The following is a 15,762-nucleotide window of genomic DNA, read 5'->3' as shown; positions in this document are numbered from 1 at the left end:
CTGTAATATATGGAGAACACATGCAGAAAGTGACCTAGTGCCTTATTCATTCTGCAAGAAGTTATTGCATCTTTTGCACCTTAGGGTTTTGTAACCAAGTACTTCTTGATCTTCATTGTTGATAAAGTGAAAAACTTTGCAGCCAACAACATCTTCAAGTTGTTGGAGTTAGTCACGTATTGAGATCCGTGTAAAAGGATGACATTTATATATTGAAGAGTTCAGAGGTTTTGAAGCGGTAGAAGGTTTCTGTTGTAAGTTCATTTACGAGAATTGTAGAGTCTAGGGATAAAGGTTTTGTACTAGATCTGAAACTTCTCTTTATTATAGTGAATTGCTTTTCAGGAAGGTTTCCCCCTAGGTTTTTTACTGTGAAATTAGTTTATTTCATTGATTTTCCTAGGTCATCATATCTTGTCTTATTTACTATTCCGCTGTGCATGATATTGATGTTTGTTTGTTTGTTTTAACAAAGTTTATTCATAATAACAACTTGGGTTTAAAACTTGTTAATTCTATCAACTGAGGTCTAAATTTCCCAACAAAAATAAATCAGACACAGTTTTGCTCTAAATTAATTTAGCAAAATCTCATCTAATTTACTATGTGATAATTTATAAAACTATTAGCACGTAGTTTTAGTCATTTAAGCTATTTAACTATTGAAGGTAATCTTTTTCACAAATAATGGTGATGTTATGTATACTAGAATTTCCAAGGGAAAAAAAGTAGTATACACAGTCTAGGGATGATTCATTTACATCAGATATATAAAAGCAAAACAAGAAGAATTGTCTCTTTCTTAGACTAAGTGGCATATTCTTTGAAGAAGCAGCCGTTAATTACAAGCAACCGTACGTCTCTTTCACTCTTATGTCATGCACCTACAATCATGTGGAAGAGATTAGAGAACTAAATTCCAGAGGCACAGTTTGTGGCCAAAATTGACACGAAATTGCTAGACTGAAATAGTGGGTCATTAATCATTTTATAAGATACGTTGAAACTTGGAAAGTGCATATTCACACACACAACAGATAATAGAAAGAAGTAAAAATGGATTCCAAGACACCAAAGGCCGATAAGCCTCATGCAGTTTGTATTCCATTTCCAGTTCAAAGCCACATAAAAGCAATGCTCAAGTTTTCAAAGCTTCTCCACCATAAAGGCTTTCACATAACCTTTGTTAACACTGAGTTTAACCACCAACGTTTTTTGAAAATTAGAGGTTCCAACTCCTTAGATGGTTTGTCTGACTTCCAATTTGAAACCATTCCAGATAACCTCCCTCCATCAGATCCAAATGCCAGCCAAGATGTCTCTTCTCTTTGCAATTCCATTATGAAAAACTTCTTGGCCTCATTTTCTAACCTTCTTGTGAAACTCAACAGTGCAACTTCAAACGTTCCTCCAGTGACTTGTATTATCTCAGACGGTTTCATGCAATTCACCATCAACGCTGCTCAGGAACTCGGAATCCCAATTCTGATGTTCTTCACTATCTCCGCTTGTAGCTTAATGGGTTACATGCAGATTCCTTCTCTCAAGGATAAAGGCATCATTCCACTTAAAGGTGCGTAACAAAAAATGTGAAACTCCATTGAAATCTTGCATTAATTTATTAGAGCAATTGCACTTTTGGATTATTAATTATTATTATTTTTTGGAGAAGAATTATGAATTATTATTATTATTATTATTATTATTATAGTTGAGCATCGGCACTGGGGATTGCAAATGCCAAATGTAAGGAGAATTTGGCATTTCAAGCCCCGAAATGCTCAACATCTTGGATTGTAAAACCCAAGTATTGCAAAAAAAAAAAAAAATTTGCAATATTGCTACAGTGCAATTCTAAAGGTAGCTCTCTCCTCTCTCTCATTATTTTTGTTCTCTTCTCTCTCTTCCTTCTCTGTTTCTCCATCGGCGGGTTTTTTTTTTTTTTTTTTTTGTTGTTGTTGTTGTTGTTGTTGTGACTGGTGCTTAAAGGAAGGCGTGGGCATGGGAGGAAGGCGTGACCGGTGCCCAAAATCTCGTCTGGTGGTGACCGGTGCTTTCTCTGATCTCTCATCCCTTTCTTTCTCTCTCACCTCTTTTTTCTTTTTTTCTATCTTCCCTTGAATCAACCCTCCATGGTGGAAATGTGGCGTGGGACTCACGGATCGGTGGCTGGTTTCATCATCCTGATGTGGGTTTCATTTTTGGAGGTATGGGTTTCATGGATCAGTGGATGGGTTTCATTTTTGGTGGTGTGGGCAGCCGATTTCTTTGTTCCTTGGTTTGGTGGTTGTGGTTTTTGTGGGTTGGTGGTAGGTAATTTGGTGGTGGTGTGGGTAGTGGGTTGATGGTGGTGGTTTTGGTTGTGTTGATGGTGGTGGTTGGATGAGAGTTTTAATTTTGGTTGGGTTGATGGTGGTGGTGGTGGTGGTGGGTTGGGTTGGGTTTGGCTTGGTGGTGGTGGCAATGGGCTGTGTGGGTGGCCGGATTTCTTTGTTTCTTGTTTGGTGGTTGTGGTTTGTGTGAGTTGGTGGTGGGTAATTTGATGGTGGTGTGGGTAGTGGGTTGATAGTGGTGGTTTGGTTGTGTTAATGGTGGTGGTTGGATGAGAGTTTTAATTTTGATTGGGTTGATGGTGGTGGTGGTGGTGGTGGCGGCTTCATGGTGGTGGCAGTGGGCTGTGTGGGTAATTTATTGGGTAGTATAAATTATATTATTTTACTGTGTAGAAATATTATTTTTATGAGTAGAATAGGAAAATAAAAATTGGAATGTTGAGAGTAATGTAAAATGGTATAGTATAAATGATAAGATAGGTTTTAAGATGGTAAAATAAAATAGTTTGAAGAAACCTGATGCAAATGCTCTAACAAGCTTACAATATCCATCTTTACTTCTTTAGTTTAAAATGTAGCAATATCCTATTTTATTTTACTGTACTGATTCTACTGAACAGTTTACTCCTCTATTATATCATTTTATATTAAAAACTCAATTTCTTTGTTAGTTGAAAATGGGTCCGAACCAACATATTAATGACTTTTTCTCTCTTATAACAAACATATCGCATGCGCGCAGTAATACACAATTGACAATTTAAAGGATTATGTGCGTATGTGACGTGTTTGTTATGGGAGCGTATTAGGACCATCATTGTGTTTGTTATTGGATGGTAAATATTAATACCATTAAAGTGTGGGTTTGGCCATGTATTTTTTTTAAAATTGAATTAATTTGAATTAATTTTTTTTATTTGACAAAAACACTATCCTATGGAAAAAATGTTCATTATAACATTGCTATGTTTAAACTAAAATGAGAACATTGCAAATTTCTTATAGTATTAAGGGGATAAAGTGTAATTTTTCTGTTTTATTATGATTAAAAATAAATTTAATTTTAAGCTGAAAATATTTTGTCTTTTTGCAGATAAAAAATATTTAACAAACGGGTATTTGGACACAGTTATAGATTGGATTCCAGGTATGAGAGGCATTCAACTCAAGGATCTCCCAAGCCACGTTCGAACTATAGATCCAAATGATGTTATCTTTAAATTTGTGATCGAAACAGCAGAGAGAGCTCCTGCGGCTTCAGGAATTGTTATTCAAACATTTGATGCATTAGAGCAAGAAGTTTTGGATGCTCTCTTGACCATGTTTCCTCATGTATATGCCATTGGCCCTCTCCAACCACTGCTCAATCACTTACCCAATGACCCTTTAAAATCAATTGGATATAGTTTATGGGAGGAAGAAACTGAGTGCCTCCAATGGCTTAACTCTAAGGCGCCCAACTCTGTAATATATGTGAATTTTGGCAGCATAGTTGTTAGTAAATATTTATTTTTGTGGATAATTAGACCTGATTTAGTTGTTGGTGAATCAGCAATATTACCAACTGAGTTCAAGTTAGAAACTAAAGAAAGGGGATTGATTGCTAGTTGGTGCCCTCAAGAAGAAGTGTTGAACCACCCCTCAATTGGAGGGTTCTTAACACATAGTGGGTGGAATTCAACTATTGAAAGTGTGTGCGCAGGAGTACCAATGCTTTGTTGGCCATTCTTGGCAGATCAACAAACAAATTGTAAGTATACTTGCAATGAATGGGGCATTGGCATGGAGATTGATAATGATGTCAAGAGAGAGGAAGTGGAAAAGATTGTGAAAGAGTTGATGGAAGGAGAAAAGGGTACGAAAATGAAGAAAAAGGCCATGGAGTGGAACAAGTTAGCTGAAGAGGCCACTGAGCCACTTGGTTCTTCATCCGTTAACTTGAACAATTTGGTGAATGAAGTGCTTTTATCGAAATGATAGATATTTTAGAAATAAAAGTGATAAAAATTTTATTATAATTCGTGAAGATTTATTATAATAGCATGAATGTACCAATAATGCATTACATAATTATGTTAAGTGAATTTTACTAATCATGATTCAAATTTATTATAGCCTTTTGTAAATCCAATTAAAATTAATGCCACTTTAGATTCTAATTACTATTAGCTAGACTAGGGGCTGATCAAGAGCTAGATTACATTTTGTTTTCAAGTCCGCCTGTGGACTTTACTAAGGCTTTGGAGGATGATTGTAATGGTATCTTTTTTAATAGACTTTGTACTGAACTAGATGTAGTTTTTTGATTTAATGATATTGTCATTTAACCAAAAAAAAAACTAATCGATTGCACAGAAACTTCTAAAGACTTCCTGCGATACATAGTAATATAAATTATATAATCACTATGGTTCAACCGAAAATGACCGTCTCTATTTAAAATGGATCTATTTTGTAGTTTAGATTAAGTATTATCGATCTAAAATTGTAGTTCAGTGTTATATTATTTAAATTTTGAAATGATACGGCATCTATACACAGATGAATTTAGAAAATAAAATTATAACGGTATCATTTTGTTTGGAGCGAGATGAAGATTATCTTATGTCGGTTCAGACATATACTTGACATCCCACGTTTAGGACTACATAGCTACCTGTGGCATAGGATATATAAGCTCGACTAGGCAGGGTGACTAATTTTATCTTGTTGTCTCTATCATGAAGATTAATTGTTGTATACAAAACAAAGTATCAAATCACCATATTCATTTGGATGAACAAACAAACAGGCTTCAATGCAATGAATTATTGGCATCGAATAGCTGAGTTTGCAATATTGGATTTGTTTCCTCTGGATTAGCTCGTCAATCATCTGCTCTTTTTTTCTCTCTAGGTCTGGCAATTGGCAGAACGTGCTTATTTTAAGGCATGGGATTGGGACTTTTTATTAATCTTCTCAGCAAAAGCTATGGCCCAAATTAAATAGGCGGTTTCAGAGTAAAATATAATTTATCATCAAAGAATTCGGTATTGTGTTTCGTCACCATTTTATTGTATTTTAGTTGGGAATAGTGGTCCATTGTGGAAATGTTATCCACAAATATATTTAATAACTTAAATTAATATTGTCGTGCAACTAATCTGTTAACAAATAAAACAAAAAGAGAGCTTGTGTAATATTAAATTGTCAACCAGTTAAATAATATGCAATGTTCAATAATGAGTTGGATAATCTAATTGTAACTGGAATTTACAATGTGCAATAATCGTATAGATTAAGCTACATAGGCGGTTTCAGAGTAAAATATAATTTATCATCAAAGAATTCGGTATTGTGTTTCGTCACCATTTTATTGTATTTTAGTTGGGAATAGTGGTCCATTGTGGAAATGTTATCCACAAATATATTTAATAACTTAAATTAATATTGTCGTGCAACTAATCTGTTAACAAATAAAACAAAAAGAGAGCTTGTGTAATATTAAATTGTCAACCAGTTAAATAATATGCAATGTTCAATAATGAGTTGGATAATCTAATTGTAACTGGAATTTACAATGTGCAATAATCGTATAGATTAAGCTACACCACTAGCTTCTCAATTTTCTCTCACCCTTTCTGAAATGTGAGGTCTCATTGAGAATGGATTGATTTAGAGAGAGGAATGAAGCCGTCTTTGTAACCAATTAGTTCTCTTAAGATATATACCTTATCCTCACATAGAATGCGTGTATACATTTTGAGGTTAGGTTGGAATTTACGTATGGTGAATTTTTTTTCAATATTATAGCACTTAATAACTTTCGATGCAATATATATATACACGCGGAATATCAAAATAATAAAAAATTAATAACCATATTTCATCTATTGAATGTTTAAATTTCTAGAGTTTTTTTTTTTTTTTTTGGTATTTTAAAATTATACAAAAAATATGAGTTATGATTAGGTGGTAAATTATATTCGATTAATATGAAATTTGGTGGGTTTGTTAAAAACAAATAAAACATGTGTATTTTATTTTGTTTTTTTGGTTAAAAGACGGTTCATTGAATAAAAACTAAGAAACTACATCAGGTTCAAGGCAAAGCCTATTTAAGTACATTTCATTGAGGTCTTTCTCAAAAAACATACATAATGTTCACAAGCAAACAATCAAAAGAAATAAAATCAGGGTCCAGGTCAACACCCATCCTAGCAAGCATATCCATACAGCTGTTTGCTTGACGATAGCAATGCTTAAATTGAATCCGGCAAAACTGAGACACCAGCAGTCTGCAATCCTCCAAAATAAGAAAGACTACGTTATTAAGCGGTGTAACATTAAGCAAGAATTATTTTGAATGTAACTCGATCTCTTTTTTTCTCTCTCTCACACGCACATATGGGAAGACAAATTCAACTAAAACACAGTTCTCCTAAAAACTTTGGTAGCCCCCTAGTGAAATCGACAACTAAAAGTGCTCATGTGGTCCAGATAAGACCCTGGCCCGATATTAGTTGTCGTGAAGTTGCAGAAGTGCATCTCTATTTTTGAACCACATGTATAACAATTGGGCATGCCCCTATTGCCATCAAATTTCTACTCAGTGACAGATGTGGAAGCCTCTACCCTATAGCTTTTTCCAGAACCCGATGATGAAGATAAAATCACAAAAAGATTCGGAGACTACATGGCACAAGACATGCACATTTTAAAGAAATATATTATTCAGGCATGTTACTACAACTAGAGGATTAAACTAAGATCAATTAGTTGACGAGATTAATGTAATCAAATCACAGAAATCCATTATTACAATCAGAACAGTACTGCCAGCATGAATGTCTGCTGTTTTGCATTATGAACAGATAATCATTAGCCCTCGCCTGAGTATATAAAAACAAAACTAGAAGGTATATCATTCAATAGAAAATGATTAATCAATCATTCCTAAAGAGGTGTATATAAATAATTAATAAGTTAATTTTTTTTAAATATTAAATAAATTGCTTTAGAAAGTTAATGCAAACAGTTGGCTATCCTAAGGTCTCATGATATTCATGAGATTCTTAGTTCTAAATCTCTTGCCAACATTTTGGGATTACCTCATGAAATTTCTCTCTGTAATAATCTTGTATGTGTGAAATATGGAGACTACTTATACACCCAAAAGAATATTCAGATACTCGAAAATATCTAAATACTTTCGTGGTCTTATTTGTCAAAAAACAAAATAAAAAATAAACAGACAAAAACCTAATATATGTGGGGATAATAATATGTATCAGTATTATCCAATCTTGTCTTTATTGAAATGTTTGTATTATTGTCGCCATGACCAAGGGTCCAAGGAAATCTCTATTTTGTATTTATAATTACTAGAATTAGGGAATAGGACATTTGAATCCTAATTCTTCTAATAAAAGATAATAAATTATATTACCGAGTTACAAAACTCTTGAAAATTAAAGGGAATTACTCTTTTACAGGAAGGCCAAAAAAGGAAAGGAAGACATTAACTTCTCGGAGCTTCTTGAATTCAAGGGTGCATCTTGCAATAATTATAGACGTTCATGATTCATAATTAATGAGGAGCAAAATCAAACATCCTTTTCTATTTCCAGGATAAGCACGTATGTGTCAATAATGAACAATGTAATGGGCATATTTCGTCCAATCCTTGGTAGCCACGTGTCATGTGTAACACGTGCCAAATGTGATGTGCTGTTATTGCTGTAGCACATATCGCAGTCCTACCAGGAACCGACCCATAGTTTATAAAACTGACCTGGACGTGGACCTAAGCTGAAAAAATGAAACCCAATGTTTTTTGTCATTCTTTAATCCTCCAATTAATTTAAGCACAAATTATGTTTAGACTAAATATAAGTTGTACCCAATGTTTAAATTTTTATTTTTAACATTTTAGATTTATTATAATGGTTTTTTTGCCTCAAGACCAAGAGTTATACTTTGTAATCTTTTTTGGCTCAAGTCTCACATGGGAAAGAAATCCTCCCTCAATCTACCTTATAAGGCATGAACCAAAGGAGTTAGAGTACCACTAGCTTGGTTTACTCAATCTACCTTATAAGGCATGAACCAAAGAAGTTGGAGTACCACTAGCTTGGTTAAAAAAGATTACAAAGTGCAACTCTTGGTCTTGAGGCAAAAATGTCCCCACAATATATATTAAATTCTTCTCTCCAAACAGAGTGTTAGAGGTTAATATGTAGTGGTTTCAATTATAACTCCATGACACAAGTGATAGATTGTGATTGACGTTTTCTACTACTGATTAAGAGTTTCACACCTTTTGGGCAATGGTAATTAGTTATCAAGTTAGGGTTTTAGGTGGCTAATGACAACATTGTTGATGAGATTTGATTAATCATGGAGATTTTAGAGATATAGATTGATAGAAGTAGGTATTTCGATTTGTTTTGAATGTGGCCATACTAGGATGTGATTTGTTTGGGGTTTGTTTTGGTTGTAAACTTGTAATTGGTGTCATGAGGCTAGGGTAGGGTTTAACTTCAATGATGAGGACCTTGCACACCACTTTGGGTGAGTTCAAGTGAAGTGATATCGTTTAATCGTATGCCGCTTGATGTGGTGAGGTATATGATAGTTTTTTATTTTAAGCATCACTAAAAATCGCAGAAAAAATTATTTTTATTTACTTAAAATATATGATTTTACAATATTAAAATTATATAGTTTTTTGAGTTTACACGATATTTAACGATCACACCAATTGATGGAATTGGAAGGTAAAGTTACTCTAGGTCTCAAAAGATCAAGGCAAAGATCAAAATATTTCAACATAAAAAACAAAAACCAAAATTAAAGTATATTATGCATTGCATGCGCCATTCTAGATATGGACGGTGGCCTCATTCGCATAGACACGTGTGTGGACATCATTGTGCCAAATAGGACCATGCAAATTTCGTTATTACCAAACCTATGGGGGGCATTAAAGTCCATTTAAATAAAAACTTATGAAATGCCCAAAAATAAATATAAGACTAAAATGCAAAACTGACCCTCTAACTTTCTTTCGATTTCATTTCAATCTTCTAATTTTACTTTCGTTCATTTTAATCATCTAAGTTTCAGATTTATTCAATTAAAGCCTTTTCGTTAACTTTTGTTAAAAAATTTTAAAAAAAAATCTAAAAATTATTTTTTAATTATTAATTGAAAATTTTTAATTTAAAAAATTTCACGAAAAATTTATAAATTGAAAAATTAATTTTGTTAAAAAATTTTAAAAAAAAATCTAAAAATTATTTTTTAATTATTAATTGAAAATTTTTAATTTAAAAAATTTCACGAAAAATTTATAAATTGAAAAATTAACGACAATATATAACAAAAAATGATAAAAAAATCTTAATCAAATAAACTTAAAAGTTAGAAAATTGAAATGAAAAAAACAAAATTAAAAAACTGAAATAAAATTTGAAAAAACTTAAAGGCTTTTACCTAAATTTAATTGGTCGGCCATAAAATAAGTAAACAAATTCAATTGAAAAACACACCCATAGACATAGGTCCCACCACCTCCCTCACACCCATGGACATAGGTCCCACCACCTCCCTCATTTCTTCATCAACGTAGCTCATAATACTTTATATAATCCCACCACACCCACTCACCACTCTCACACCAGAGTTCAAAGTACCCACTCAACTAAAAACAAAGCAAGAGAGCAAGAGCTAGAGCTAGAGAAAAAAATGGAAGGTAAAGAAGAGGATGTTAGATTGGGAGCCAACAAGTTCCCAGAAAGGCAGCCCATAGGGACAGCGGCTCAGAGCCAAGATGATGAGGGTAAGGACTACAAGGAGCCACCACCGGCACCGTTGTTTGAGCCTGGTGAGCTTACTTCTTGGTCCTTTTACAGGGCTGGGATCGCTGAGTTCGTGGCCACCTTTTTGTTTCTCTACATCACCATTTTGACTGTCATGGGCGTTGTTAAGTCTCCAACCAAGTGTTCAACTGTGGGAATTCAAGGGATCGCTTGGGCCTTTGGTGGCATGATCTTTGCTCTTGTCTACTGTACCGCTGGTATCTCAGGTTTGATAGCTTTAAACCCTTAGTGTTACTTTGCTTAGAATTTCGTTTTATTTGTCTGTTTGTTGTAGTATTATCTTGTTTTCTTTTTATTATGCCTATTTTTACAACTATGGTTATTGATTGTGTCAATAATTTTGAAGTAATTTGGCCTTTAGAGTTCAACCTTTAGAAGTTACCAATTTTTCTTTTAAAGTTATATTTTTGAAGTTTAATTATGTGCTTTAATTATCGATTATGAGCTACGATTTATGTTTTTAAATTCTATCTTGAAATACAATTTATTTCTAAAACTAGAAGTTCAATTTGCTATTGAATTCTTAGATTTAAAGTGGTCTCGCTTTAATATAAAAATAAAAAATAAAAATAAAAATAGATAGATCATCATATTTTTAGTTCTTCGTTAGTAATCATTTCGTTTCAAATATTTGAGCTAATTTGGGGACAAAGGAAAAGTTTGATGCTTTTGTTTTTCCTTGGTTGGTTGTTGGAAAAAATTAATTTATAAATTATATTAAAAGTCTTGGTTAATTGGGTGTTGGAAAAAAAATTAATTTTTAAATTATATTAAAGTCTAGTTTCATTCTTAAATTATGAATTGTATCAAGTATCAGCTAGAAGTTTCCATCAAAAATATATTTATCAACTAGAAGCTCCAAAAAAACTAGAAGCTACAAATATAGTTTTAAAATTATATACTGAAGTCCAATTCAATTTTTTAAAATATAGGCTGCATGTGTCCTTGTGTCAATAATTCAAAGCCGAAATAGTAGTTTGATTGTTGTCTTTCCTTGGTTGGACGCAAAAAAATAAATAAAAATTAAGGGTTTCAACATTCAATTATTGGTTGCCGTTGCATCAATTAGAAGCTGAAAATTTAATTTTAAAATGATATTTTGAAGTGCAAATGTCCAATTCCATTTTAAATTATAGACAGTGTACTTGTGTTGTGTCGATAATTCAAAGCCAAACAGTGGTTTGATCCGTGAGTTTCCTTGCTTGCACGCAAAAAACAAATAAAACAATTTTACTTCTTAAGTTATATTAAATTATAATTTCATCCTTCAATTATTGGTTGCCCTCAAAAATTGAAAGCAAAAATAAAGATTTTACCCTTGGTATTTTCTTGGTTGGTTCATGGTTATAGATTGTGTACTTTTGTTGTGTCAATAATTCAAAGCCAAACAGTGGTTTGATCCTTGCGCGTCCTTGGTTTCACACAAAAAAGTGAAAAACAAATAAAACAATCTTACTTCTTAAGTTATATATTAAATCTTTCTCAAAAAAAAAAAAAGTTATATATTAAAGTACAATTTCATCCTTCAATTATTGGTTGCCCTCAAAAATTGAAAGCAAAAATAATGATTTTATCCTTTGGTTTTTTCTTGGTTAGTTCATGGTGAAAAAAATAAAATAAAATAAAAAGAAAACGCCCACCGTGGGGCTCGAACCCACGACCACAAGGTTAAGAGCCTTGCGCTCTACCAACTGAGCTAGACGGGCTTACGTTCTTTAACTCTGAAATAATTTTTTTGATCATGGTGGTGCAGGGGGTCACATTAACCCAGCCGTGACATTTGGGCTATTTCTGGCAAGGAAACTATCATTGACAAGAGCAGTGTACTACATAGTGATGCAGTGCCTGGGTGCAATTTGTGGTGCTGGGGTTGTGAAAGGGTTCGAGAAGAGCCAGTACGAAGTTTTAAATGGTGGAGCCAACTTTGTTGCCCCTGGCTACACCAAAGGTGATGGCCTTGGTGCTGAAATTGTTGGTACCTTTGTCCTTGTTTACACTGTCTTCTCAGCCACCGATGCCAAGCGTAGCGCTAGGGACTCCCATGTTCCTGTAAGTACATACATTTTCCTCTCTAGAATAGACCAAAATTTAGATTAATGTTACCGACATAACAATTTTCATAAACAGTCGAGTTCCTGTAATACCTACATTTTCCTTTCTAGAATAGAACAAAATTTAGATTAATGTTAACGGCATAACAATTTTCATAACAAAACGGTTAAGTTAGTAGGTTTTCAAAGTTTTCATCTTTATTCACATTTGTGGTTTTAAATTTACTGCAAAATTTGTCATGATCTCTGATTGATACTAGTATATTAGTACCAATAATTGACCACATGAAAACGACAATATTGTTTTTATCATAATTTTGTCACTATGTCCATATGATTCTTACCTTGCACGCCTAAAAAATTCATGATTGGATTGTGATTGTTGATGAGGATTTTATAAAGATTACTTAGCAAATTAATAAGAAAGGGTGAATGTAATATAGTTTAATCATTGTTTTAACATATATATATATATGTATTGAATTTAATGGTCAGATTTTGGCACCTCTACCTATTGGGTTCGCTGTATTTTTGGTCCATTTGGCTACCATACCTATTACTGGAACCGGTATTAACCCAGCTCGGAGTCTAGGTGCCGCAATCATCTACAACAGGGACCACGCCTGGGATGACCAAGTAATTAAACCCATCTCTTCTCTTTGTCTAAGAATCTATAATTGGACCACGTATTGAAAACAATCATATGTCTTTGTAACACTTTTTCGATATGTTCCTAACTCTTTTTTTTCTTAACCTGTGGGTGCAGTGGATTTTCTGGGTGGGACCATTCATTGGGGCAGCACTTGCAGCTCTGTACCACCAGGTTGTGATTAGAGCCCTTCCTTTCAAATCAAAGTGATGATTGATTGATCACAGAACACATGATGCTTCTATTTGTGGCCGTTGATGTTTCAAGATAACGATCAAGCGGAGTTGGTTCAATTTCTCTGTTTTTTGTTTTAATGTGTATGTGTATGTAAGATGTGTAATACTACTAGCATGCTTCTTTTTCAAAGAGCCTTCTTTCCTTGTCTATTTTGTGCAAAGGGAGGTTTCTGATGGGCCCCATCTCTGTTGGTGGGCTTGTATGTTTCGTTGTGAATTTGTGTATTGTCAATTCAGAAATAACACCGACCAAACCTACTTCAATCTCATGCCCTGCTCTCTCACCTATTTTAATCCTAATTATTAGTAGTTTAACGCGAAGATTAGGTACTCATTTGGCACCATCTATATTGGAACAGATTAGTTGGGCAAAAGTAATTATATATCTAGAAAGAAAAACTTTTTTTTTTAATTGTTCATAAGAAACATAAAATAGATTTTAAATAACTTGTAACAATTTGTTTTATTCTTTTTAACTTTTGGTGCATACCTCACACAACTTGGGTTGAAATTGAATATTTAACTTGTTTTGTGAGATTCGTATCACTCACAATTTCATGAACAACAAAATTAGGACCACACAAGTACGGATTTCATATAAAGATTATACGAGTCTCCTTAATAATTTCTCACTCCAAGTTTTAGGATAGATGATAACCTTAAAGAGATGGTCGGAGAAAGAGAACTGCACATTTTGAAAAATACTTTAGTTTTGAATACAGTGGGTGATTTTTTTTTTTTTTTGGGCAAAAATATACCTTTTGGTCCAATCATTTTTAGCCAATTCTTATTTTGATTTCTAAATTGATTTTACACCTACTCCAAAGCATTCTGTCTGCCACGTAATCTTTTATGTTAGTGGATTGATGGTAGGGACCAAAATAGAAACAATTTTCTGTTTTCAAAAACTGGACTAGACGCAAAATTAATTTAGAGACCAAAATGAAAATTGGCCCAAAATATAAAGATAAAAAATATATTTTTGATTTTTTTTTAATTATTATTAGTCTATTGCAGTTGTTACGACGTTACGTATTAACTCTAATTCAAATGCATAATTCATTTTATATTCTTATGTGGTTGCTTCATAATTCTGAGCGAGACAAAATCCAAACCCAACCTAATTTCTAATAATACTGTTCATTATAGGTAGATACTGATATCTACCTAACACTGAGATTGATATTATATTCAAAACTTGTCTAACTCAATCAGTTTCTGCGCCAAAAAGAAATTAATGGAAACAACAAAATAAAATGTCAGAACTCTGAAACTCTATGAATGTCGAATAGGCATTAACAAATTGTCATTGCTAAAAAATTCACTTAAAATATTATTATGCCGTAATGTTTAAGCTCGAGATCACATGAAATAAAAAGTACTCCAAGTAGTCCAAAGTTTGGTCTAAGGGCATATTTCAAGAATGAGGAGGCAAAGTAAGAAGAACATTTATAAAAACAAAGTAAACAAACTTGGAAGTTATATAAGAAATAAGAAAGTTTGGGGGACTAAAATATAAAAGAAAGCACTTTAAGGTTTTGGACCGTGCTTGCCTAGCATGCATGTATCGCCTCCCATAGCTAGGTCCTAAAAATAATAAATTGTAGGACAAGGACCAAAGACATGAATAGTACTAATAAGTTAGGCTAAACTGTCCACCTGGTCTATAAAAATGTGACTTGTCGGAGCTTTGAAAATACAGACTTTTAGATCGGTGGAAAAAGAAGTTCTCTATTTGACGGTGAACATGTTACATGTGGGGAAAAAAATTGGATGATGTGTACCATTACAAATCATTCATCCAGGTAGTTCTAAAATCACACTCTTTCATAATTTTTTGTCACAATTTTGATATGACAGACTTTAGGGCCTATTTGGTAAAAATTTTTTAATAACGTTATTTAAGTATTGTAGAATTATGTGTGAGGTGAAAAAATGTTATGAAAATATGTGTTGTAGAAATACATGTTGTAATGTTTAAACAAAGAAAACCGTTGTTTAAACAACAATATCAAACAAACCCTAAGTGGTTGTTTATCATTTATATATGGATTTATAATTTTCTTCCATCGCTCACACTTTAGCACATTACAATTATTGTAAAGAAATTATGAAATAAGTTGTAATACTAAATTTTCTAATTCAGAAAAGAGGGAGAATGGGTAACCGGCAACAAGATAAGATATAGAAATATAGAATTTGCTTTAGTAATTTTTGGTAGTTAACGTGTCAATCAAACATGTTCGTGAGTACTAGTCTCAAACTCTCAATGCATTTGGGCACTTTCGACAGTGAGACATGAAGAATATTACATGAGATTTTGATTAATGGGCTAACCAATATGTGATAGGGTCTAGCATTTTAGCCCAAACCTTTGTTTACTGGGCCGTTAAATTTCAAAGCCTGATCCAGTCTAAAACAGAACCAACCAGATAAAGGGTCTTTTTTTTTTTTAGTTGGGCTGAATCCTGAATCAAATCAAGCAGATGCCTACACTTTCTTTTTTTTGGGGGGGTTTTTTTTTAGTTTCTCAAGGGGTGTCCAAGCCAGCTTACGTGCACCTCAACTAATTCTTGTTCCAAGTGAGAGCCTGTCGTTGACCACAAGGTGTTGCAACTATTAGGACTCAAA

The 15,762-nt window shown here is 33.2% G+C and overlaps 2 protein-coding genes and 1 non-coding gene across 3 annotated transcripts; 2 read left to right on the top strand and 1 right to left on the bottom strand.

The window, feature by feature from the left end:
- The first annotated feature begins 1,015 nt into the window (after nucleotides 1–1,015).
- LOC136068241 (7-deoxyloganetin glucosyltransferase-like) lies at nucleotides 1,016–4,644 on the top strand. Its single transcript, XM_065775149.1, has 2 exons — nucleotides 1,016–1,573; nucleotides 3,427–4,644. The coding sequence occupies exons 1-2, from the start codon at nucleotides 1,057–1,059 to the stop codon at nucleotides 4,308–4,310; spliced, it is 1,401 nt and encodes a 466-aa protein (XP_065631221.1). The 5' UTR covers nucleotides 1,016–1,056; the 3' UTR covers nucleotides 4,311–4,644.
- Nucleotides 4,645–9,970: 5,326 nt separating this feature from the next.
- LOC112000363 (aquaporin PIP1-2) lies at nucleotides 9,971–13,400 on the top strand. The gene is made up of 4 exons (XM_024032477.2): nucleotides 9,971–10,401; nucleotides 11,949–12,244; nucleotides 12,742–12,882; nucleotides 13,013–13,400. The coding sequence occupies exons 1-4, from the start codon at nucleotides 10,062–10,064 to the stop codon at nucleotides 13,103–13,105; spliced, it is 870 nt and encodes a 289-aa protein (XP_023888245.1). The 5' UTR covers nucleotides 9,971–10,061; the 3' UTR covers nucleotides 13,106–13,400.
- Nucleotides 11,829–11,901, bottom strand: TRNAK-CUU (transfer RNA lysine (anticodon CUU)). The gene has a single exon. It is a non-coding gene; the product is annotated as a tRNA-Lys (tRNA).
- Nucleotides 13,401–15,762: the final 2,362 nt, after the last annotated feature.

The sequence above is a fragment of the Quercus suber genome, unplaced genomic scaffold (assembly GCF_002906115.3).
Source record: "Quercus suber isolate HL8 unplaced genomic scaffold, Cork oak 2.0 scaffold_105, whole genome shotgun sequence".
NCBI lineage: Eukaryota > Viridiplantae > Streptophyta > Magnoliopsida > Fagales > Fagaceae > Quercus > Quercus suber.
This window is presented reverse-complemented; position numbering and strand designations above follow the sequence as displayed.